Source organism: Fundulus heteroclitus, chromosome 18, assembly GCF_011125445.2.
Source record: "Fundulus heteroclitus isolate FHET01 chromosome 18, MU-UCD_Fhet_4.1, whole genome shotgun sequence".
NCBI classification, from domain to species: Eukaryota; Metazoa; Chordata; class Actinopteri; order Cyprinodontiformes; family Fundulidae; genus Fundulus; species Fundulus heteroclitus.
The window spans coordinates 16,885,348-16,910,638 of NC_046378.1; the positions used below are offsets into that span (position 1 = coordinate 16,885,348).

General features: G+C 37.7%; 2 protein-coding genes across 2 annotated transcripts; one reads left to right on the top strand and one right to left on the bottom strand.

Annotated features, from left to right (window-relative positions):
• Positions 1 to 16,689: 16,689 nt before the first annotated feature.
• LOC118566786 lies at positions 16,690 to 21,465 on the top strand. The gene is made up of 4 exons (XM_036150177.1): positions 16,690 to 17,054; positions 18,602 to 19,540; positions 19,791 to 19,904; positions 20,288 to 21,465. Exons 1-4 carry the CDS (start codon positions 16,977 to 16,979, stop codon positions 21,371 to 21,373), a joined length of 2,217 nt encoding a protein of 738 aa, XP_036006070.1. The 5' UTR covers positions 16,690 to 16,976; the 3' UTR covers positions 21,374 to 21,465.
• Positions 21,466 to 22,381: 916 nt separating this feature from the next.
• Positions 22,382 to 25,059, bottom strand: LOC118566787. The gene is made up of 2 exons (XM_036150178.1): positions 24,209 to 25,059; positions 22,382 to 22,952 (listed from the first exon to the last, which is right to left on the bottom strand). The coding sequence occupies exons 1-2, from the start codon at positions 25,043 to 25,045 to the stop codon at positions 22,626 to 22,628; spliced, it is 1,164 nt and encodes a 387-aa protein (XP_036006071.1). The 5' UTR covers positions 25,046 to 25,059; the 3' UTR covers positions 22,382 to 22,625.
• Positions 25,060 to 25,291: the final 232 nt, after the last annotated feature.

The following is a 25,291-nucleotide window of genomic DNA, read 5'->3' on the forward strand; positions in this document are numbered from 1 at the left end:
CTCAAAATGCCTGGGGATTCCCCACTGGAAATTCAAGGGTGTTGTCATGGAGACGAATGACTGGGTTTTCTTCCTGGACCCCCTAGCATCCAAGATGGCAGCGCATGTTACTGCTGCAGCTAAGGCGCTTTGGTTAATTTAATTTGTTTTGTGTTCTTATTCGTGTTATCACCACTCCAAGCTGTTATGCCAGAAACCTGTTTGATTATGGATATTATTATTAATTATAATTTGCTATTATAATTTAATAATAGATCATTCAAACTCAAAGAGTAGCTATAACAAATGTAATTCAAATGGTTGTGATCCAAAGGCTATAAGCCTATAATGATTAACACTAACAATGCATTTATTAATTAGCTGTTATGAACCTATTTATGATGGAAAAGTGTGATCTGACCGGTTGTTGACCGATCAGACTTATCCAGCAAACGTTGATAACTCAAATTATAACTGCAATTGGAGTTTTAACCCTTACCTCTTATCACAAACCAATGGAAATGTCTCAGTTAATTCAGTTGTTAACTCAAAAAGAGGTACTTCTTATTCTCTTAGAGACCATTCAACCTCTGAACCAAAATAACCACAAACAAGTACTATTTCACACGTTATTGTTTACTAGATTAATAATCCCTGTCATAGCAATTATTATATTTAATAAAACACTAAGAAACACTACTCGCTACTCAAGGAACATGCAGAAGAAAATAAATGAAAATAAAACAAGTCAAATTGGAATAAATGAGAGGTAGCAATTCTTAATTTAATTCAGAGTTGTTTAACATAACATTCTAAAAGTTGGCACTTTGATATAGCAACATTGAAAGACAAAATAGCCTAGAGAAAACAGACCTGAAGCTAGACAGGGAACACTAATATACTCCACAACATGCAAAGCTAACCCTCCAGGGCTACCTTTGCACCTTTCCAAGATGGCGACTATGATGACATATGACCTACAATCTTGCGTGACGTGTAAGGAGGAGGTCCTAATGACGTATCTAGCACACGCGCCTAGTGCTGGGCGTGCTTTGATCAGGAGCCGGTTTAACTCCTGAACAAAGGCTTTAAAGAAAGTGCGCGAAACTGAACACGTAGACAAAGAAATCAAAAGATGAAGAAAGGAAGAGAAGAGAGAATAAGCTCTCGGCGGAGTCATCTTATCATCAACCCAAAAACAACATAGCCAAATCACTTATGAAATGCATGCACACACATCAGAAATATCCAGCATAGTTAAAACAAACTTCGTCTCGGAGTAATTAAGCATTAAACTACTTCCTAACAGGTTCTGCCCAGGCACAAAATATATCACCTTATGGCTGAAAAAGAGAAATAAGAGTAAAATCCTTTCTTTACTCTGACGTTACCTCAGTGAGGATGTCCTGGCTCGTCTGTAGGTCCGTGAGTCCAACAGCGCGGGAGGGCAGCTCGGATCCGGGAGGAGTAAGCCAGGAACAGAGGGAAAAGCCCACAGTCTCTGGGGTTTCAAACGCTTTGTTTGGCCAAAACAAGAGCGGAGTCTGACGATCACTGGGAGATAGCGCCTTCCAGTAGGATCAAAAATGAATTCAAAGTACTTTTAAAGTCGACCTCTTGCATAGAAAAACAGGGAAAAGTTGGTTCGGCAACTCGGACCAGCGAGGACTCGAACCCGTGCCATGTGGGGGCCTGTTGTGTGTAATGTGAACCGGAGTGGCCAAAGAGAAATTTCAAGGTAGTGACAAATAAAATATTCGTGATTTCTGATTTTATCTGTGAACCAACCTCAGTGTTGTGATTCTGGCTTGGCTGAGGCCAGCTTCACACTGACTATGTTTCATGTCCACTTCATCATCCGTAGGAAAATTTGCCGTGTGGTAATCCAAACTGAAGTCTGTGTGAATGAGGAGTAACTGTGTCATTCTCACTGCGTCAAATAATCTGGATTATCAGATGCACCTGTGCTACTCCTGTGGAAATCACACTCGCTCCTTCACCTGTTTCCCTCCCTTCATATACAGCGCTTTCACTGTCAGTCAGCACCAGATTTTTTTAAACCATTTTGTGAGTAAATATCCAGTGCTCCTTGCCTACTTTATTAGTTTTCTGGTCTAGTTCTTTTTTTTTCTTGATTCTTCTGCCTCATCTTGCCCCTGTCCGACACCTTGAAAAGCATCTTGTGTTTAGCTGAATTTCTAGATTATCCATGTGTGGCATTACACTTAAACCACCAGTTTCAGGCCTGGGGGGAACATCCCTATTCTCATACACCTGCTTATGCATATTGAAGTATAATTCAGCGTGAATAATCCTGCTGAGGTCTGAGTGCCAAAGTCTTAAAATATTGTATCAATAAATTCTTCTAATAGTCTCTTCTTTCCGTGTGAGTTTTTCAGAATGAAATGACCTTCTGGGGTTATGTGACCAGAAGGTCACATAACCCCAGACAAGCATTTTTGCTAAGATACAGACAGTGGGTCCTCAACCAAACTCTCCCCTGCATATTATTTGTGGTCTTGACTGGGTGTACTTTTTTTTATTAAATCTTTATTTAACCAGATAAAAGGCCTATTGAGATCAAGATGTCTTTCACAAGGGTGACCTGGCCAAAAAAGGTAGTAGCAGATGCCATAGTGGACAAGACAGACAACAACAACAAAACAACTATTTTTATCTATCTATCTATCTATCTATATATATATATATATATATATATATATATATATATCGATAGATAGATAGATAGATAGATAGATAGATAGATAGATAGATAGATAGATAGATAGATAGATAGATAGATAGATAGATAGATAGAGAGAGAGAGAGCAACTAATATGAAAATACAATGCTGCAAGTAACTGTGGACTGTAAAACCTACTTCACGACATTCTGATTGTATATATGTTAACCAAAAGAATTGTTAAGACATATTGCAACACAGAACCTACCGAAGTTAAGTTTGCTGAAAAACAAAAAATATCCTAGTTGATGGATTGCATGGACGAAGAAAATATTACTCTGGCACGCCTTTCTGAAAACCAGTGCTTAAAGGCCACTGGATGAATGACTTTGGAAATGCTTACGGGGAACACTTTTTGTAAAGTATATGAACACTTAACAAAAAGGGAATGTGCATAATAACTTGAGTGATAATTGATAGATGTATGTTGCTAACGTCAAGACTTACAAACACTTTTTTATGTTTATTTCTTGCTTTTTTCTCCTATGAGTTTTATTTCTTATTTACTCCAGATATAAAATGATAAAAAGGTTTAGTTTAAAGAAAAATGCTAAACAAAACTGAAGTTGCCAGTCGTTCATCAAAACTGCAAAACCCCTCGAGTATTAATGGAGAGGCTTTTTCTCATAACTTGTTAAAGTAAATTATTTATTTGACTTATTTTGGAGCACAGTTTTCTGCTTAACTCACCCTCATTTTAGTTTCCTATTCCATCTGTTTTCATTCTGTTCTGCAACCCCCCCATCATCTCAACCTGGCCTGAAACAACCTCTCTTTCATGCTGTTTTCATCGTCCAGATACATCTCCTTTTTTATTCCAGACCCCAGAGCTATCTCAATACATCAGTGTGCATTGTGATTCTTTATTATGCATGTTTCTGTGAATTAGAATGCAGAGGTCTGTGGATTTCAACCTTCCATGCACTGTTTGACTTTGTCCAACTATCCACATCCCATTTTTTTGCACAGGTGTGTAAGAGCATGTGGATTTTTTAGTGTCTTTTAGCCTCTGTATGTTGGTACCCATCTTAACATGCAGCATTTGTCCTTGTGCATTCAAGCAGATGAGCACTTTCCATAATTTTTCCACAGGTGTATGTGGATATTTGTTAACATGCACGTGTTTAGGCCAGCAGAGCACCTGCAGGCACAGTCTATTCAATTTTGCAGGTCTGGGAGAGGACTGGGTCACCAGTCAGACATTGTTTAGTCAACACACATCACATTTACACAGCTAAACACACAACACCCATAAAAACATGACACCATCACGCAACTGGATAACACAAAGTGCCGCCAAAATGATAACATCACAGAAGTTGCTATTTTAATATCAGCTCTCTTTTCATACCTTTATTGTGGGGCTTTTGAAAACATTGCAGTGATGTCTGATGTTCTAAACCAAAGTCCAGCCCTAGCTGTCAACAATAACCAACTAATTTCTCTCCCTGCTATTCAATTACGATACATGTTTTTCAACTAGCGTACGCTACATTAAAATATATATACCAACAATGTCAGTGTGATTCATTTACAATAGTAAACCTACTCCAACACACACACACAAAAAAAAAAGGAAAAACATATTTAAACAGTTTGTGGAAGACTACTTTCATCCCTTTATAACCAGCCCAGACCATAACAAAATTTATAACAATTGTTGCTTATTTTCAAACTGACTTTAAATCCATCCATCCATCCATCCATCCATCCATTTTCTAACATGTCTATCCCTTGTGGGGTTGTGAGGGGTGCTGGTGCCTATCTCCATCTGTCAATGGGCGAGAGGCAGGGTACACCCTGGATAGGTCACCAATATATCGCACTGACTTTAAATCAAATATAATTATTATGGTAAATGCATGATGCGCTAAACAATAAATTTAGCACTGTTTACATTCTGGCCACAAGCACTAATAAGAGACATGATGATTAGGCTAATTATTTGGCTCTTTTAACTGTTTAAATAAAATAATAATAATAAAAAAAAATTATAAACCCCACCTTCTTGTCATAAAACAAGATAAAAATAGCACTTGAGATTCAAAAACAGTCCCCTTCTATTTATGTATCTCACTAGTGTTTACGTTTTAAACCTCATTGCTTCATGTGGATTTCTTTAGAACACCATGAGTATTTGGAAAAAAAATGTATATGTATAACAAAGCAACAGCAGAGATTAAATGCTTATATTTATAAAATGTAAACTATCAGTGAAATCTGTGTGATTTTTCAGTTTGTTTTCCTGTCTTGTGAATAACATTTAAAATTGCAGTCCTGTTTAAACTGAAATGTGAGAAAACAATGCGTGTGAGTGGACTGGAGTGTATTTGTGTGCATGTTTTAGTATACAAGAAGGTGATGTAATCTTGGGAAGCTGTAGGTGTGTGTGTAGGCATTCAGTGCTTCGGTAACGCAACACACACAAAAAAGTGTGTTCACACTGTTTATGTTTGGAAGCTTTTTGCCTGTCTCTTGAGTCTTTTTTTTTTGCTTTAAGTTTGGTTCAGATGGAAGGCGAGAACAGACCCACAGGAACACAGCACACCCCCTCGCAAAATTCCACGTGACAATGAGAATCTCAGGTAAAGGATCAAGAGGGAGAAGTCAAGCATGGTTGCACTCTGAGTGTTTCACCAAAACATCCCGATTTGGACTCCCTCTGCTCTGAGATCAATAAATTTACATAATCTTTTTTTCAAAAGGGGTACAAACAAACCTTCACATGCTCACAGTTAGGAATCTAGGATAAATCGAAAATCATGCCTTAAAAACTGGTACTTTTAAGAGCAGTACTCTGCTACCTCTGTATAAAAAGCTTACATCATGTAGAATACTTTTATCATAAAAGGTAACAGTTTAAGTTCCCGACTGAAACCTGGTGATTGACAAGATTGCCCTTGCTGGACATACTATAAAGTGGCTTTGCTGGTATTATACCCATGTTGGAAAATTTGATCCCAAATATTGTGAGTACTCAATGTTGAAAAACATTACGGCTTCTGAGACAGCTGTTTCTTTCTGTATTTAAGACCACGTTGTTCAGTTGGAACTGGAGCTTTCTTTAAGCTAGTTTGCTGTAATTCAAATATAATTTTTTTTTTATTAAAAAGGGCTTTGTTTTAAATTCCAACCTACTCACTCAATAATTCTCAGCTTCAAGTTGCAAGCTAGTTTCTTTTCTGAGTTATGGACAGCCTGGCCCATACAATTTATTGTATTACATCTACTTTTGTTTGCATTGATATTTCTTTTCTTTTTCTTTTCTTTCATTATATCGTTTGGAAACAATCACAACATAATCAACTGTGACCAACAGAAAATTAATCTAGTAACAAAGGGAGTGACACAAAGTGAATTACAAAGTAGAACAAAACGAAACAGATTAATCAGGTCTTGATTTTTTAATATTTCATCAAAAGCTAACTTCGAGTTTTATGGCCTTTCAAAGTACCCCAGCACTTTTCTTCATTAACAGCAAATGCCTAATTCCCTTTATTGCTTTCATAAAATGCCTTGTTATGAAAAAGCAATTATATTTATACTCACCAGATAATTTAAACAATGTTGCATTACCAAGCAGCAATTGATTTAGAGTGAGATTGTGTGTCAGTCTGAGTATAAAATGCTGATTGTCCTGAGTGAGCTTAGGTTAAACCAACAGCAAATAACTAATTTTAGTAAGCCTAAGAGCCTCTAAACCAAAAGCTACACAGGAATTGTATTATATGTGGGGTGGTGCTGTGAAGGCTAAAAATGCAGGGTCTCTTAAATTGACATTGACATTCACAAAAACTAAAATGCATATAAGACCAAGGAACCAATGGTTTTTAGGCAATTTCGGAGCACACCTATTGTACATACTGGCCACATTGGGACTGTTGATATTATAAAACTGCACAATTTCTCAAGAACTTTACATAGTCAGATCAAAATCTTCCAAAATAACCCAATTGCGTTTTTAGGCATGTTACCTTCTTCTATTGGCACTGCTTACACAGTAAATACATGTTGGCTTATCTGAAAATTTGAAATTTTCACAAAAGAGGTAAATAAACAACACAAAAAACAAATTCCAAGGTCCAAAATATGTAATGAATATAATGATGCCAAATGAAAAAAAAAAAAAAAAAGCAGGGAACAATAATGGAATGGCAGAATTAAACAGCGCAGAGGTCTATTTCACAAAACCAAGATAGATGATTAGGACGGGATTTTCCTGATATCCTGGCTGAATTCAGTCTGGACTCGGGTCCACAAAAGCAGTAACACATAAGTTACCATGCCGATTTATTCTGTGCAGCGAGCCATGCTCCTCACCAGGCTAACGGCTAGGCTTTAGTTAACCCTGGCGTCTTATTTGTTCAGTCATTGGTCACACTGATCCGAAACCAACACGTTTTGTCAGTTATTCTGTTTCCTTATCTGTGTTTTGGTATTTTTTTTTATCAGTCTATGTGTTAAAAATACCGCTGAAACATATTGGTATTCAGTCAAGTACTATAATTATTTTAAAATTATGATGGTAGCCTATAACATTATTAACTTTATTATTAACCATGTGGGCATTGTTACAGTTCAACTGTGTTTCTGAAGACTGATGTTTGAAAGAAAGGCATTTAATAAACTATTGCAAGTGCTGAGGGCATTAGAATGGCTGATGAAGAAGCAAAGTTGAGGTCAATACAGTCAGTGTTACACAATTTTCCACAAAATTCCACGACTCTAGGGGGCGCTGTTTTGCTGACTCCTCCAGAAGAACATATTTTCCGTCAAGTGCAAAAAATACGCAATGTCACAGCCCTAAAAGGAAAAAAAACAAAACAAAAAAAAAAACCTAGACAAATCATAAGGCTCAGTGACTTAACAACTGTTAATGGAAGCAATATTATGTTATTTGTTATATTTTTATCATGAATAGGTAATTTCATTATATATCGACATCCTACATTAACCTCTTTACAATTTGTTTTACAGTCTTACAATATGTGTTTGAACAATATTCAATGTATTTGAACATTGTTTTTGAACTTCAAATGTTTCATCCGTCTATACTGCTCTACTGCTTTAGGGGTTATAGAAGGGTCAGCGAAACAGCCCCCTCTAGAGTCAGAATCTGATAGATGAGAGAAAATTATTTAATTTCTTTCTTTTTTTTTGCAATATAAGTAGCTCCAAACAAATGTATTTTCCTTTATAATAACAGCAGTGTTTCCTTTCTTGAGTCTGATGTACTTCGGTTCCTCATAAGGTTCCATCAAAAGATGTTGCTCTTTTACTTTGAAGATTGGCGCACGCAATTCTTCCAATGTAGCATCAATGAATTTGTAATTGACATCATGGTCTTTTGCAGACAGCCTAGGATGCACATTTAGTTGGATTACTTACACCTGGCTTGACATAGTCATGTTTCCTGAGCCGGGGCACATTAATCGTTATGTCAAGCCTGGCTTTAGTGCTTTATCACGGATTTCCTAATTTGGCTTTTGTGAAAGCCGAAAAGGCTAATGACATACTGATGTTTTACAGTAAAATGCGATCTAAGGTCTGCACGTGTAGTCTTTTACCTGTAAACTCGACTGGATCCACTTTGCTTTTCATCAACCGACTTCCTGCCTGAATGATCCGCTCTGCTCTAGACTGACATGGAGTCAGCACTGCAGTAGCAAAATGCGAACCTTACGTCTAAAGTTGGCCAATTAAATTAATTATTTGAGTAATAACTAATGCAGTATTTAAATTGAGATTGTTAATTGACAAATGTAGTGGGACAGTTTCAGATAACCCACTGCATTGCTTAGAGTTATGGTTATCTTTGACCTGTTAATAAATGGTTCTTCTCCATACATCACTTTGCCAAGGCTGCTGAGTATAACATTTTATTCTAAAATGCATTTCTCATTTCTGAAGTACCTGAGGTCATGTCTGACTTAAATGCTTTGTTAATTAACGACGGAAATTATCCAACATTCCCTAACTGCCTCATCGTGATGAAATGAAAATGCAAACTTGAAATTAAACGTTATTTGCAAACACCAAACAGACCTAGCAACTGGTCTTGGAATCTAAGGCCACTGAGAAAGTGCCTTAAAAGGACAGTGTGTAGCTAATTTGCTTTTTAATTAGCAAAAATCAAGTATTGCTTTTCTGAATACATATTCTGGCAAAGTCTAATAACATTACATCAAAAGTAAAAGTGTTCTTATAACTTTAATTAGTTGTTTTTAAATACATAAGTGCCCGTGCACCAAACTGGGAGACGCCATGTTGCGTCACCATTTCTGATTTCAGTTGCTGAAAGGGGACAAACTTGTCAGCAATACACGTTTTCGTTATCTGTCTTCTATATAAACAAGTGTTGTCGGTAGAGGAGGAGTATAAAACAAGCAAAGACAACCATAGATTTTTCTATTTGCCGTTTTCTGCTGAAATAGAGGACCATCCATGTGCTTTTCCCAGCAAGAGGGAAGTAATAATTGGCAGAAAAGATTCTATATCGGCACAGCTATTTTTACCATGTGGAGTGGATACAATTCTGAGGGAGCCAGGATTCAAAACGGATGCAGAGGTTGCAGGCTTTCTGTTGGACAGGTAAATTAATTCAATATAACAGTGAAGTTTATTTTTGCAGTTATGTTTCAAACAGGGCAACGTATTCTAGCAACTACTCCGTGCTCCTGGCAAAGATGGCCCATTTGTTCATCTTGTCTCCCTCTCAGGGTGTATGTGAGTACTCGGAGAGGCAGGGGAACATCAGCCTGTTCACGGCTGTGTTGTAGCGCACGCTGGTCTCTTTACTTGTGTTTAGAGCCCAAATAAGCAACTGCATGTTCAGAAACGGGCCCACAAAACTGAGATTTACAGAATTTACAAGTGGCTTCAGAAAAACGGACTCGGCAACAGTGCCAAAAAGCATTTCACACACTATTAGCTATTAGCAGTAGCTAATACATGGAGGACATGCTGACATTGTCACATTTATGATGATCCACGGCTTCCTTGGATGTTTTTACGACAAAGTCGTTTCTAATTCATTCAGTGTACCTCTAGATGGTGTGCTAAATTAAATACATTACAGACCTGTTGTTGCTGTGTCAACCCTCTAGACCACTGAGATGTTCTGGTTCTGGTGTACCCTGCGTACCCAGAACCAGCTTCTATTCTCCACAAATCTGGAAAAAACATAGAGAAAACTACAAATCAGCCAAAACACAGAGTTCCTTTAAATCAACACTGAAAACCCACCTGTTTAGTGTTTTTTTTGGGCCCATAGTAACAGGAGCATTGACCAACAGATTTGATGTGTATTGATGTTTTCACTTGATACAATTTAATGTTTGTTTCTGGTCTCACAAACAGTGATTACTTCAATGTGTTTATGATGTTTTTATAATTTCTTGATGTAAAGCACTTTGAACCGCCTTGCTGTTTAAATGTGCTACACAAACAAACTTGACTTGACTGTACACGCAGTGCAGGTATCAAAGCTCCCTTTTTTCATAATTACCTCAAATGACATGCAGGTGCTGCTTATAAAAGGACATGGGTAGGGGCAGTCAAGTCCCAGCTTGGAAAACTCCATCTAGGGGCTTATGTAAAGACGAGAACTGCACAGTTAGAGGATATCAACAGAACATATTTTGAGACGTTCAAGCTTATCCACAATAATTGATTTCAGTATGTACAGTAGTCTTCCTTTAAATGGTACCTCTATGTGCAGTGTGGTGGAGGACAATCCTTTTAGTGTTTACATTTCCTTTTGGTCTTCTGTCATCCTTTGATATTTCGTTGCTGCTGTATTTACTCTTTAAGAGTAAATACAGCAAGAGTTTAGATAAGCCCAGAATGCAAGTGTTCATACACCTACACATGTAGGAATGAATATGGGCACCAGTTTGAGTCAATTTAGTGACGCTTATGTGCTTATGTGAAAGGAATGGACTCAAGAATATGGTAAAATTCATTTGAGAATGTTATCCACGCATGAAGCTGAAAAAAGGACAATCAACAGGAAAAATGTTACATGGGGCACAATAGACTAACGAGGATACGAACCATAAAAATAAGAGCTAAAAATCCTATTGACGATTTGTCTAAGCAGACCTAGAATATGTTTTGTTTTTCTTTGATATGAGACAATATATGTTGAGATTTATTTAATATGTTGATGTTCTATGTGAAAAATATTAGAAACCAGATGGATTGAAAGTCATTAAATAGGTCTTTATTTAGAGCATCATAAATTCTATGTTTCACAATTGTATTGCTTTTGGTTCAGCAAGTAAGCTGACCACTCCAGTGACTCTTCCTAAAAAAGCAAGTAGTGACAGGGATTTATTGAGATAATAGAGAATTTTAGAGATTTGACATGAAAGCATGAATTATTCTTGCTTTTCTGAGTGAGCGCTGAGCCAGGCTGCCAGACGACCCCATTCCATCCATAAGCAGTAACAGGCAGCCCAGTCCATATACAGCAGTCTTTCCAAGCTGCAGTAAGAGCAGGGGATGGTCACTCCCCTGGGTGTAATTATAAAGGAATCCTGCATGTGCAATACTACTGCTTACTGCTTTTGCCTTTGCTTAAAGTGATAAAAAAAAATTATGTTTTATCGTGACTTTTAGTCTCCAAACGGAACCATAAGGTTCAAAACTAAATGCAACCTACGTCACGCTACCAGAGAGTACTTTAGAGTAGCTTTTGCCAGGAGCTTAGATGGAAGAGGAGTGTTGAAATTATGACATTAATTGTTAAAAAAACATGATGCAGCCTGAAGGCTGCATTCTGGACATTTCTGACCCTGTCTCCAGTGCAGCCCTGATTGGGAACACATGACAGGCTGCAATCAACCACGGGCTCGCTCCACCTGCTCACCCTGGTATAAATGCCTACCTCAGTTTGTTCTTTGTCACCGGTTCGTCTCCAGTCCTCTGAACATCATGCCTGTTCCTGTTCCTGTTCCTGTTCCTGTTCGTGTCCTTGTCCTTGTCCTTGTCCTTGTCCTGTTCCTGTCTGCCAGTTCCTGTACCCCCTGCAACCTCCGTCTGGTAAATGACTCTGGCTTTCATCATCCACTTCTTGCTGCTTCAATAAACTTGGGAAACTAGCTCTCTCTGTGTGTGTGTGTGTGTGTGTGTGTGTGTGTGCTGAGTTCTGGGTTCATCCAAGACAAATCATGACAATTTGGAGCATTTTTTGACAGTTTTTCAAAGCTATTGCTCTCTCCTTTAGCCTCTGTTACAATGACATGTTAAGCTAAATAGCCGACAACATCATCAAACAAATTTCTTGCAGAATTTAGGACAGCCTATAACTATGTTGCTTACTGAGGAGCTGACAATGGTGAGTGACTCTGTGGGTTAGAATTTTGCCTTAAAACAAACTTGCAGGTTTGAATCCCTTGATGTTTGGATGGTCTCTTTGACTTTTGTCTTTTCGTTGGCCTTGTGTTGGACTGCCTCTGGTACACACACACACACTAAATGCTGTAATGGTCTCTTGCTCTTTTTTCATGTATGTTGATGATGATTTTATTGTTATGCCACTATGACGTGACAAACTGCAACTCCCAGCATGCGACACAGTTGGGACTACAACTGATGGAAACCGTCCCGTCTCTAGTTACCACAGTAACTGCGGTAACTGACTGCCCAGAGATCAAATTACACCCAGGGATAAAACGACAGTGCACAACCACATCCTCCTTCTTCTGTGCAGTGGCGCTGTGTTGGGAAGACGATCAGCTGAATTTCTGCGTGTTGTCTGCAAGTGGTGGGCCCGTGATTCAGATTTCTTGGCAGGACTAAGTTTGATCCATCACCTGTTTTCCCCCTGTATCTCACCAGGGAGGTCTTGACTTAAAATTAATGTTAATCCATCTTTAATTCAACTGGAAAATTCAACATATTTTAGGGACCGACAAGAGCCATTCGATTTGTTTTGGCCAAATAGATCGTCCAGAGAGTCGACGTTTTCTGCGCCACATCTCCATGCCAGATTCTGGCCTAGATCCACGGACGCTGAGCAATGCAACATCAATCTCCTTTGTTTGGAGAAACATCACGTAAAATATTTTCTTTCCTTTTTTTCTGGTTTGTCGTCAGAGCCACCATCCTGTGCGGGGCACCAAATTGCCCCAAGGCTCTTAGCTGCAGGCTGCTGTGAAGTCACACTAACTGACTAATTATCGTTGGCTGATCTCCACCTTGAAGCCGAACTAGAATGGGTTAGAAGCTAACCATGCATGAACTAACACTGCTAGCGGCTAGTTTTGCCAGAACCGTTCCCCATCTTAGCCTCAGGCCTGTTTGGGTATACCAGCCTTACTATCTAATAGCTATTTAGCCAGAATTCTTTCAATGCTGTTACCTCAAGGTGCTGACATGTGGATCGTGATAGTCAATGTTGAAACCAATAGAATTCCTAATCAACTGTGAATTGATTACACATTGCTACCTCTCAATTAATCCATTTCAACTGACTTATTTTGATTTATTTTATTTTCCATGTTTTATTTAGTAGTGAGTAGTGTTTCTAGTATTTTCATTAAGCAGAATAATTACTGTAACAGGGAATTATCAGTTTAATAAAAAACAACTAGCAAAATCACAGATGTTTATTTATTTTGAATCACAAATTGAATTGCGATTGAGTCACCAAATTACCTGCCTTTGAGTTAATAACTGAATATGCCGAGACATTTCCATTGGCTTGTGATGAATGAGTAATGGTTAACACTCCTATTGCAATTATAATTAAGGTTGTCAACGTTTGCTGGACAAGTCTAACTCAGTCAACACCTATTTAGACCGGGCTAAATAAGTTAATAACTGTTTATTAATAAGCCAATTGTTAGTGCTAATCATTACAGGCTCATAGCCCTTGATCACAACCATTTGCAATAATTTTTGTTATAGCTGTCCTTTGACTTTGAATGATATATTATCAATTATATTTCCAATTATAATTGATAATAATCTTCATAATCAAACAGGTATAATTGCATAACATTATAAACCACCATCATTGCTCTGACAGTTTTAGCCAGTCCACTCTAGTTGGAGTCCAACAGCTTAATTCTGCTAACCATGTATGATCAGTGTATTTGCCCTTGGGGAAACATTGAAAATGACCAAAATATTTTTATCCACAGTGCACCACACAGCAGTTGGTCAGCATCTGATACAAATAAATGGCGCTAATGATTTCCTCTGCCATAAAACCATAAAATTCAACACATTTACAGAGTCCCTCCCACACACACAAAAAATCCACCTGTGAAAACCTGCAGGTACAAGTTTTGATGTCTCTGTTTGAATAAGCAACAACGAAAGAGAAAAATAATGATTCAAGCTGCAGCTTTGGTTGCACACAGCTGGGTCTTTATTTTCCTCCCATCAAAGTGAACCCATTGGGGTATTCAGATCTTTGCAAGGAAGAAAAAACAGCATGAAAATCAGACTCACACTTTACTAACACCAGACCTAATGATTTGAAGCTGGCTCTTTGAACCAATAGAGCTATGGAAAGATGTTGTTACGATGCCATTTTACTTCTGGTATTCTCATTCCACCTTCTCCCGCTACATGTGTGTGCTCACTTTAATTTGATTATTCTTTTTAGGCAACGACAGCACAAACCGCTGATAAAGCATGCATACTCATGAGTCTCTTATATGTATTCCATCCAAACAAGCTCATAAAGACGATTTTATTTCCCAAGCAGTAATAGTTCTGTGTTAATGAACCCCTTGGCACTCACACACAACTTGTTCAGATGTGGGAAGAGATTACTCCTCATAATATAGTCCTAATGAAGCTCCTCTGCTGAGTTGCAGATTTCAGGGTCAGGTTTCTTCCTGCATTAGGTGATACTAAAGAGAGCCATGATCTCGACAACCAATTAAAACAAATATCAACACAGAACCCACATGTACAGCCATCAAAAAATAGAAATAGAAACTTTATGCAGGAGGCTAAACCTCCTATATAAGGTAGTGTTTGAAATAAATACATCAAAATTCCGATGTGTTAAAATAAATTACAAAACAATTGTGGGAAATATATTTTGGTACAGTATTGACTTTAAAGTTGATGTTATCAGAGAAATGCAAAATCAGTCAGATAGTCTTTGTTCCTGAGAAAGGATCATGCCTAAGTGAAATTGAATAGATGTACCTGTGTTTTTGGTACGATAATCACTTTTAGCCTATCACAGGATAAACCTTGACAACAGTGAGAAATATAATTCTTTGTGGCTGTACCTTTTTAAAAGGGAAAATAGAAAGGCACTTGAAAAAATAACATACATGCATGCATGTATTTGCACATATAAACCAATGTTTTTATAGACTATGATTAGATGTAGTTTTGCAGAAATATATTGCCACAAAATCTAAAATTTAGTTTGTATTTCTGCTGCTACTATTATTCTACAGTAAATAATATTAATAACGTTGCACATCCCATGTTATTAAAAAAAGATTTTTTTACTGGTTGTAGGTACAAGACCATCAATCATCCTGTGTCATAGAAAGTGGCAGGAGTTTCAATTGACTTGATCTGACCTACAGATATATAAACTCATTTTGACATTTTAACCTGGCTGTAGAAAGTTTGAAAGTAAAATCAATGAACTGCATCTTTTTTCCTCTGGAGTCAGTCGTGACTAAAACATGTTCCACTCCTTCAGACAGACCTGTTTCTTAAAACATTGCTTTCAAAATAAATATGATTATGATGTTAACAGAAACAACCAACATTTAAACCAATGTGAAGCACACTGTAAGAACTGCCAATAGCTTTATGTGTTGGACAGTGCAACTGTGAGTCCCTGCTAGTAGTTTGACATCTGAGCTCCGTCACTGAAAAGCTGTGTCATCTCTCTGCTTACAAAATGAATGCTGAGATAAAATATCTGGCACAGATCAAAGCAGAGATCCTTTCAGCTCTGCTCTCTTAAAAGGTCACCTCAATACAAAATAGAATGGGATGTCTTTGAGCAAAAGGAGTGAGATGAGGATACTGCTGAAGATGGCGGGAGCACTTTAACAGTGTTATAAAAGATGGGGTAGGTGCTTATAAAGCAGCTTATGTGATATAAGTAAAGAGGAAATAGACAGTAAGTGATACCTAGCTGAAATATGACACCGCAAAGAAAACCAGGTGTTTTAGGTTTTAATTATAAAGACACGACAAGCTGGAGAACAGATAAGTAGCTGTAATTTTTTTTGGTAGATTACTTAATCTATACTAAACCATTATAAAAAACAGACATTGAGATTATATTATAGTAGGTTGTGGCAATATTGATTGGTACCAGGGTTGTTTTCTCTATATAAATCAATAAAGTTTAATATATAATGACTGTCTATTTTTAAAACCCAAGATGCGACCATGTAAGCTAAAAATAGACAAGTTTGAAAAAAAGAAAAACCGGCATCATCTCTTCTTGTCTCTGCGAAACAGCTTTGGATACAATAATTTCTTGTCAGCTCTGATACATGCAAATATAAATGTCTGGTCAGGCAGGCACAAGCCTGTAATTTCCCTGGCTATATCAGCTTCTCTTTATTTTTATACAGGTTTGTAAAATAAAACTACAATTAAAGGGCTTTTTGTCTAAGCCTGGTGAAAATAAAACATTCCTGGTCAAATAGATAATAGCTCGAGATGGTCAAGCTGTAATATTTATGCATTACAGTGAGGCAATGAGTTTATGTTAGATGAAAGATTTTCCAAGTGTTTACATCACAAATACTGAAAATAACAGGACTGTCCCTCATGTAATAGGGCCAACTTTTGTACTACAGTATTTACATATTGATTTCTATTGTCGAGTTTAATCTCCTCTTCCCACTTAAATAAGGCGAAACACAGTAAATCCATATTTTCCGAATGGTTAGGTAGCTTTTTATGTACAGTGCTGTGAAAAGTATTTACCCTCTTACAGGGTGTCTTTTACGGAGCCCCTAAGGGGACATGGAGAAAAAAATAAAAGGAAAGAAATCCCGACTTATTATCGCGAGATCCCGAGAAACTAAGTCGAGATCTCGAGATCCCGACTTATTATCGCGAGATCCCGACTTATTATCGCGAGATCCCGACTTATTATCGCGAGATCCCGACTTATTATCGCGAGATCCCGACTTATTATCGCGAGATCCCGCGACATTTCTGAAAAATCGCGAGTTACTTTTTTTGGGGGGAAAGGCATGTTTTTATGCGGTAAACGTGGGGGAGTGTGTCTACATTGATTATGGAGGACGACTTATATCATTTTCTGCGGTCCAGAGATGTCCCAGAGGAGGATATCATGCACATGCAAAGAGACAAGGTAAATATAATCGCATAAAACATTGTTTGATAAATATCCGCTCAGTGAAAAACTACGTTTGATAGCCTTAGCATAGCTCTCTACTCTCACGCATTGACCGTGTGACACACGCATTTCACTAACTTCACACGCTCACACGCAACACATGACATTTCACACGCAAACATGGAATTTCTCACGCATAAAAATCACAAAGCCCATCTGGGCTGCGGACGACAAAACTCCGCCTTCTGCTGAGCTGTTTCGGCTTCTTTCACAGCTTGTGGCCATCAGTAATTCCTGCTGCAGTTCATGTTAACAGAGCAGCAGGAAGAGTGATCAGAGTTATGAATAATTTTAGTCTTAACAGTGGTGAAAGTGAGCCGGTAAGGTCCTGTACCGCGTACACAGGAGGGGAGGAGGCGGGGGTGGAGCTGCTGCAAGATGACCGGTCCATTCAGAACCAGTCATGGCTGCACGCTGATCATAAAAACAGTTCTGCTAACCAGATGCAGTTTAAAACGCCACTTGATCAGTTTATAAGTTTCGTTTTTATTAATTCTGCATTTTGTAACTACATGCACCGTATTTCTGTGCCTCCGCGCTTGCTCCTCTCCCCCCTCCTTTCCCTCAGAGCAGGTGCTTTCTGGGCGTCAGTGCACTCAGAGCGCACTGACGAGAGCAATAGAGATTTGTCTGGTCAGCGCGGCGACTGACTGAGAAACCTGTCGCTGTGAAAGGTGATAATGGTTATAAACTAACAGTCTAGAAGTGCATTGAGCTGAAAAGAGGGAGACATCAGCAGCTGGATCGTGCGTAAAGACGCAGCGGGAACCTCTGTGTGCTTCAGTGTTGCTGCTGAGGGGATCATAAAGGCTTGATGAAACTCAGTCTGATTCACCAATCAGGTTATAGATTTACAATGATAAACAACCCATAGATGAATGTGTAACAGTATAATAATTCGGTTAATAATTAAAATCTACTTAATTTTATTCAGTATTATTTGAACAATTGTGTATTATTTATGTTTTAATCCATTAACTGAACAATTAATTAAGTATTATTATTATTAAGTATTAATATGTCTCTTTCTCTTTTTAACACAAGTAATACATGTCTACTTCATTGTCTGGTGGGATAAAAATGAGATGGAGTTGAGTCCACCGGCTCTTCCAGGGTCCGGTTAGCCCCGCCCCCAAACAAGCCCCGCCCCCAAATTAGCATAATCTCACTCCTAACTTTTGATAAAAGTTGAGAGGTCTGGCCTTAGGTAAGAACCGCTTTGTATTTTATCAAGAAAAACTTGTTTTATCTGTTAAAGTTTGACCACACATTCTACAATTTGTCTTCAAAAAAGGGGGTTACTATGGCAACGGCACAACAAATTATGCGACCCATAACTAGCAGCGATAGTGCTACACAAGAAGTCTTCGCATGGCTTTCTGAAATACAACTATTACTATATATATATATATATATATATATATATATATATATATATATATATATATATAAAGATGTGGATGTCTTTATTCTAATTATTTTTTTATTTTTTATGTCTCCAGGTGGACAAGGCTGTGCTGTCTATAATGACAGACGAACAGATGACCAATTACATCACTTCATATGGTGACAGAATAGCAGTTCTGTCTTTTTGTCAGCAAAGTACACTTGTTGCAGAAAAAGATACTCTTCTCCAGAACTTAAGAGATAAAATTGGAGCACGGAAAATGAGATCTAGGACCAAAAGAGCTGTTTGTAGCACATCTGGTTTGTTCCAAATGCAAGGGGTGGAGATGGCAAGAGGAAGAAGTAAGGCAGCAGGGAGGACTTCGAGAAAAATTGAAATTGGGTGGCTTCATTTTCACATTGATGAATACCAACAAGTGAGAACAAGAAATGGTGGAGGAACGAGGCATGCAACAGTGGATAAAACTACAACTGTTTCTCAAATTCTTGAAATGGGAAAGGAGCTTTTTTTTCCAGATGGGACCTCCACCAAAGGGGTAATTGAAGACTTTCTTTTTGAAGTTTGTGACTTCCAAAAAAATCGGATTTCTTTAGATGAAACAGTCGGAAGTCTTTATGAAAAAACCAAGCTGAAGCTTCTACGGTTTTACATGTGCACAAAGAAAGAAGAAACAGTTCAGTATTCATCTGAAGAAGATTGTCAAAGTCCTGAACAACCAAATGACATGGACTCAACCCCAACAGCTAGAAAAGGATCTTTTGGTGAAATGGAGGATTGTGATGATCAAACTTTGAATCACCTAGACTCTTCCTACAACCATTCTGGAGTTGTTGATTTTACAGATCCACCTCATTCTGGATCCACACCTCGGCAGCCCCAGCCCTTCAGCTCTGAAAATTCTGGATCTGTTCCAAACATGGATGAGGGAGACACGGTTGTATGGAATCCTGAAGAGGACCTAATTGGATTGGATGATGACAGTGACATAGTCGTTGTAACACTAAATTATGACAACACTGAAGAAGTTGTACAGGTAAGATCAGAAACACTTTGGCGTGATACGATTTAGATACTTATAGAAGTGATATGTGACATTTGAATTGAGGTAAAATAGTAACATATTAATTGGTAGAATTTACATAGTTTTTTGTGATGTATTTTTAATCAACTGTGAAATAAATATCTATCTTAAGGCAAAGGTATGAATAGTTTAACACTTGTGTTGTGTGCTGTAATCAAACATAACTTTATATATTACAATACTGTACAACTTTGTCATTCAGGACGATCTCAGCAGTCCCTTTGGACACGGTTCCCCGATACTGTTGCCTTCAGCCAGGAGTCTCTTCTCATCACAAATGCAAACCAGTAATATGGAGGCAGGACAAACTGGCCAGGTGAAATGGACACAGTCAATACAACCCAGAGCTCATTTTCTCCTCTGTAATGAACAACTCAGTACCACCTTTTTTTTAAAGGTCATGCAATTATTACATCTTTTGAATTGAATACATATTTTTTTTATTGAATTGAATATATATTTTTCATTTAATTGAATTGGTATTTTCTATTTAATTAAAAATCATATGAAAGTATTAAAGTATGGATTAAGCAGAAGGGTTAGTGTTCCACCAGATCTTCCAAAGTTCTACAAATTAGCTTGGTAATCATAACATAGTAATGAAGAGAATATTAACAAACAAATGTCCAATCTGTTTGTAGAAATCTCATATTTGTATCTGTGTTGTTAATAATGGTTATTGCTTTATCTTTTACCCAGGACTCTGGCTTGATTCCACCCGAAGATTCTCACCCAAGTTCAAGCGGTCTACTGCCCCAATCTGTTTCAGCTGGTAACTCAGAAAATCTAGCAAACCATCTACATGTGTCAATTCGCAGGATCAAGGTTGTGGAAGATCTTTTGGCTGTGTTTATGGAAAACAACCTTTGGAATCAGACTTTAAAAATGGAGTTTGTGAATGAAAGAGCAATCGATGATGCTGGGGTATCAAGGGAGGTTTACACTGCATTTTGGGAGCAGTTTTTGGAACAGTGTGAGGGTGAAACAGAGCGAGTTCCCAGGTTGAGGCCTGACTTTTGTGAGTCTGAATGGCAAGCCATTGGACACATTTGGGTCAAAGGATTTCTAGACCATGGAGTCATTCCAGTGAGGCTATCGAAAGCTTTCATTTTAGCTTGTGTCCATGGAATTGAATCAGTGGATGATGATGTATTGATCCCATCATTTCTCAACTACCTCCCTCTAGTAGAGAGATCAGCTGTTGAGAAGGCTCTACAGGGCACCATGGATCAAGGTGATGAAGAGGACTTGCTAGACCTCTTCACAAGGATGGGGTCCCACTTCCTGCCTCCCAATGAGAACATTCAGCAGGCCATTGAAACCATGGCTCACAAGGCAATTCTTCAAGAGCCAAAGTATATATTGGATTGCTTCTCCACATCCATGGCATGTGTACAAGTGGAACTTGCTGACAAGAAAAGTCTGTTGTCTTTGTATGAAAAAAAGAAGGCCTCAGGTAAAAGACTGTTACAGCTGTTTGAATCAGCAAATGTGACGCTGTCCCAGAGAGAACAGACAACCTTTAACCACCTTCAACGTTTTGTAAAAAATGCTGATGAAGACAAGGCTGAAAAAATACTGCGTTTCTGCACCGGCTCTTCTGTAATCTGTGTTGACAAAATTCTCATTTGTTTCAACACTGAAACTGGGCTTAATAGAAGGCCTGTTGCTCACACCTGTGGAGCTACCCTAGAACTTCCTTGCACTTATAGTTCTTACCCAGACTTTCGCACAGAGTTCGACAACATCCTCTCCAGTAATTACTTTGAAATGGACATAATTTGAAGTTGATGGGAGGTATTTACAGCACCTTTTTGTTTTGGTTGGAAATTTTGAATGCAGTTTTTTTTTTCTTCTAAATTTCATATTTAAATATTTAATGCATTCAGTCATATAGCAATTGATTTTATGTTTTCATGGTTTGGCTGTATGTTTTTGTTACTTTACATTTCAATTGTATTTATTTTCAAAGATACCTTGTGAATAATACAAATTAATGTAAAAATTACTTTTCAGCAAGATTTTAAGATCTTGTTTTAAGTAAATAATTCCTTAATATTGATCAAAAAGTACTGTTTATATTGGAAGATTATTTAACTTATAACAAGATATTTTTCCTATAAGTTAATTTATCTGCCAATAGAGCAAGTACTTTCTCATCAATATTAAAGAATTACTTACTTAAAACGCTATGTGTTGCTGAAAAGTTACTTTTAAGTTAATTTGTGTTATTTTAAGTGTAATAGGATATTTTCACTAGAAACTAGACCAGAATTACTTGTTAAGATTTTGTTTTTCAATGTATGAAGAAGTGCTCCTTTGATTTTATCATATTCTAACCCCTTTTTTTGTAATTAAACAGAAATGTGTTCTCATTTTCTTTCAAGATGCTGTACTACAAGACAGATCTGTTGATGTAGCCTCTGTGCAATGTTGCTTTAAGCAGAGTTTGTTCTTTCAGTAAGGTTTACTGTTTAAGCTTTTAGATGTTTTTACAGATTTTTTAAAAAGTTCATAATTGTGTTTACAACCCTTAACTTCAGAGGCAAGAAATATGCATTTTGCTTTGTATCATGTTGATTGTTTCAAATACTTTTCCTTTCTTTATAGCATTTCAAATTTTAAAAAGTTAATTAATGCAACATTTATTTTAAAAATAGAATGGCAGGACAGAGTTTATCACTTAAAAGAAGCATTTTGTTTTGATCACAGAATTACATTTTCAGATAAATATTATTTATACTAAATACCCTTATTTTCCTTTTATGTTTATCTTTGTTTGACAAGTAAGTATTTGCTTTCACAGAGTTTATTTTGATCTGAAACAGATATTGCATATTTACAAAATGGTTAGAAGCAGTTGAATAAACTGGCAGTTCATGAAACTCAAATGAACAATACATTTCTTCATTGTCCCTTCTAGAGAACATAATGAAATACTTTTGAAAGAAAAGAAACAGTTTGTTTACATCTGCATGCCATTCTAAGTGGGCTTGTAAAGGTGCTGAAAAATGTTCTTGCTTGCAGTCAGCACATTTTAAAGTGATGCAATGATTGCCTCTCTTAGATGCATATACAAGTTCAAAGCCTGGTAAGCGTCTGTGGGTAAGGTCAGATGGGACTCTGCCATAAGGATGTTGCAGAGGTCAAAGACATCTGGATCACATGGTTTGGTCAGTCGAGAAATGCACTCATTTTTGCATACTTCAACATGTTCCTCTTCAACAAGGCAAAGAAAGTCTCTTGTCCTGTAGAGCTCAGGTAATGCATACATCACATTGGGTCGACCACTGGGGACATTTCTGTTGTTTGATGGCCTGATGGAGTGTGCATTCCAAACCTGGGCAGTATCATCCAGCTCATCCTGTCACAAAGAACACATGAATATGAGAATCATACACACTCATGTTTTAAAATTAGTAAATTATAAGAGTCATAAATAGGGATAGGAATTCCTAAAAACTTTGCAATACCAATTTCATTATGATTATTAATTATTGATTTTATTTTCATCAATTCTCAATGAGTTAGAGAATAAAGTCCTTAATTTAAAATTTGCACCATGTTGTATTCAATTCAAACAAAACTGAAAGTGGCTTAAAAAAGAAGAATCCTGCAGTTAGACTACAATTTTAACATGAAATTCAACTTTTTGCACATCAACAATGTTTGCGAACACAATTTTGCATGTTTCACATCTCAGGAAAAATCTTTCAAGACTTACAGTGTCTCCAGCTATGGTTAAACACTACACATTATTATATGTGTATTGTTATTTAAACATCTGAGAAAGCTAAGCAAATTCAAGTATGCAAGATCAAATCATGGTCATACTGATTTATTTAGTCCACTGCTTAAACTAGTGGACTTAACACATAGCATTTATGTGTTAATGAAAATGATGTCTTGCTTACAGCTAAGGAAAATATAACATTTTAGATTAGAATATTACATCACACCAATAAAAACACTAAACTCCTGCTTTAGGGTTATTTTAAAGTGCTTTTAATTTGACAGTACTCATCCCAAATTCTAATTTATTGAATATGACTGTACATATAACTGAGATTGAGACTATTCATACAGTACAGAGCTGATATTAAAACAATAACCTTGATATGGAAGCATCTAAACTTGCCTGGCAGAAGAGCCAGAGTCCATTCCTCCCCCAGGGACCCTCAGACCTCCCTGAGGATCACGGCTAAGCAACATGTCAAACACTTTACATTCAATAGTCATTTGCATGATGTGTGTTAATTTGGGACGTTGGAAGGATTTGTTCCCTTTATTGTGATTCAAGCTTTGTTTGGGTCCTAGTCTTTTTTTGTAGAATATAACCACACTTTGGAACCCATAATGTGTCCTCGGTCCAAAGTAGACTGATCTCGCTATTCTGTTGAGTTCTCCAGAGTTCTGGTATGACTTTATTATTTGATCTGAATGTCAAATGAACTACGTTGGGACTATTTGTTTGGAAACACAGCGGATGCGTGTGCGAGCACCGGCTCTTGCTGCAGTTAAATTGCGCAGCATCCGCTGTGTTTAAAAACAAGTAATCCCTCTAGGATCTCAGTTTGCTATTATTATCCAAACATAAATAAATTATTAAGATTAACTCACCTGTATGATTCCCATGCAGCAAAACTGAAGAAGGTTTTTGTCTAAAAATCCACCATCAAAGTAACCGTTGTCTCTGATGTCTCCAAAAAGGGACAACCAGAACTCCACACACTGGTTACGAAGGAAACGCCACCAATATTCAATTCTTTGATTAGCTGTACTTGCTCCTTCCAGGTAACTGTCAAGGGTCTCGTTTGGTTCCGTTGGTACAAGGAAACGCTGGAAACTTCTCACATGGCCATTTTCGGTTCCAAGATCACCACGTACAACTCTAGGGCAGCCATTTAAACGCTGCACCGCTTCGATGTAATACCCCCCGATCACCTTTGGATTACTACTTGTTGTGTAAGCATTAAGCCAGATTATTTTTCTTGAAAACCCATCAATACTTGCGTTGATGCATATTCCATATGGTTTAAGTTTGTCGTAGGAGTCCATGTGCCAGATGAAGTTTGGTCCCTTTGAAAAGTAATTTCTCCGTCTGAGACGTCTTGCCTGCCTCAGTGCCACCCCTTGGGGATCCAATTCCTTCAACACAAAGCGCACATCTTCTTTTCTCACACGAAGTCCATGCTCTCTGCATTTAGCGTACATCCATCGGTAACCGTGAAGCTGTCCAGAGGACTGTAGCTGGTTATTAATGAATTCTACCAAAACTGCCAAGTCGGAAAAGGACTTGCGCCGAATGAGTCCCCGCGCTCTGAAAACTCTCTTCAGATGTCTCTCACTAATACTAAATCCATGTCTGCTGTCAAGCACTGATTTAATGTGTTTATACTCAAGCCCAAGCTCGAAATAAAAATCTATATATCTACCCCATGGGTGGGTGTCCGCCATCACTGTGATTAGGTCGTTATGTACTGATGTCGGGATCTCGCGATAATAAGTCGGGATCTCGCGATAATAAGTCGGGATCTCGCGATAATAAGTCGGGATCTCGAGATAATAAGTCGGGATCTCGCGATAATAAGTCGGGATCTCGCGATAATAAGTCGGGATCTCGAGATCTCGACTTAGTTTCTCGGGATCTCGCGATAATAAGTCGGGATTTCTTTCCTTTTATTTTTTTCTCCATGTCCCCTT

Excerpts from the sequence above, each read along its gene's own strand:
- LOC118566786 (XM_036150177.1), top strand. The coding sequence starts at position 16,977 with ATGGAGGACGACTTATATCATTTTCTGCGGTCCAGAGATGTCCCAGAG. Across the intron at positions 17,055-18,601 it reads TGCACATGCAAAGAGACAAG|GTGGACAAGGCTGTGCTGTC; the intron begins GTAAATATAATC and ends TTATGTCTCCAG. Across the intron at positions 19,905-20,287 it reads AGGCAGGACAAACTGGCCAG|GACTCTGGCTTGATTCCACC; the intron begins GTGAAATGGACA and ends TCTTTTACCCAG.
- LOC118566787 (XM_036150178.1), bottom strand. The coding sequence starts at position 25,045 with ATGGCGGACACCCACCCATGGGGTAGATATATAGATTTTTATTTCGAG. Across the intron at positions 22,953-24,208 it reads GCTGCATGGGAATCATACAG|GATGAGCTGGATGATACTGC; the intron begins GTGAGTTAATCT and ends TCTTTGTGACAG.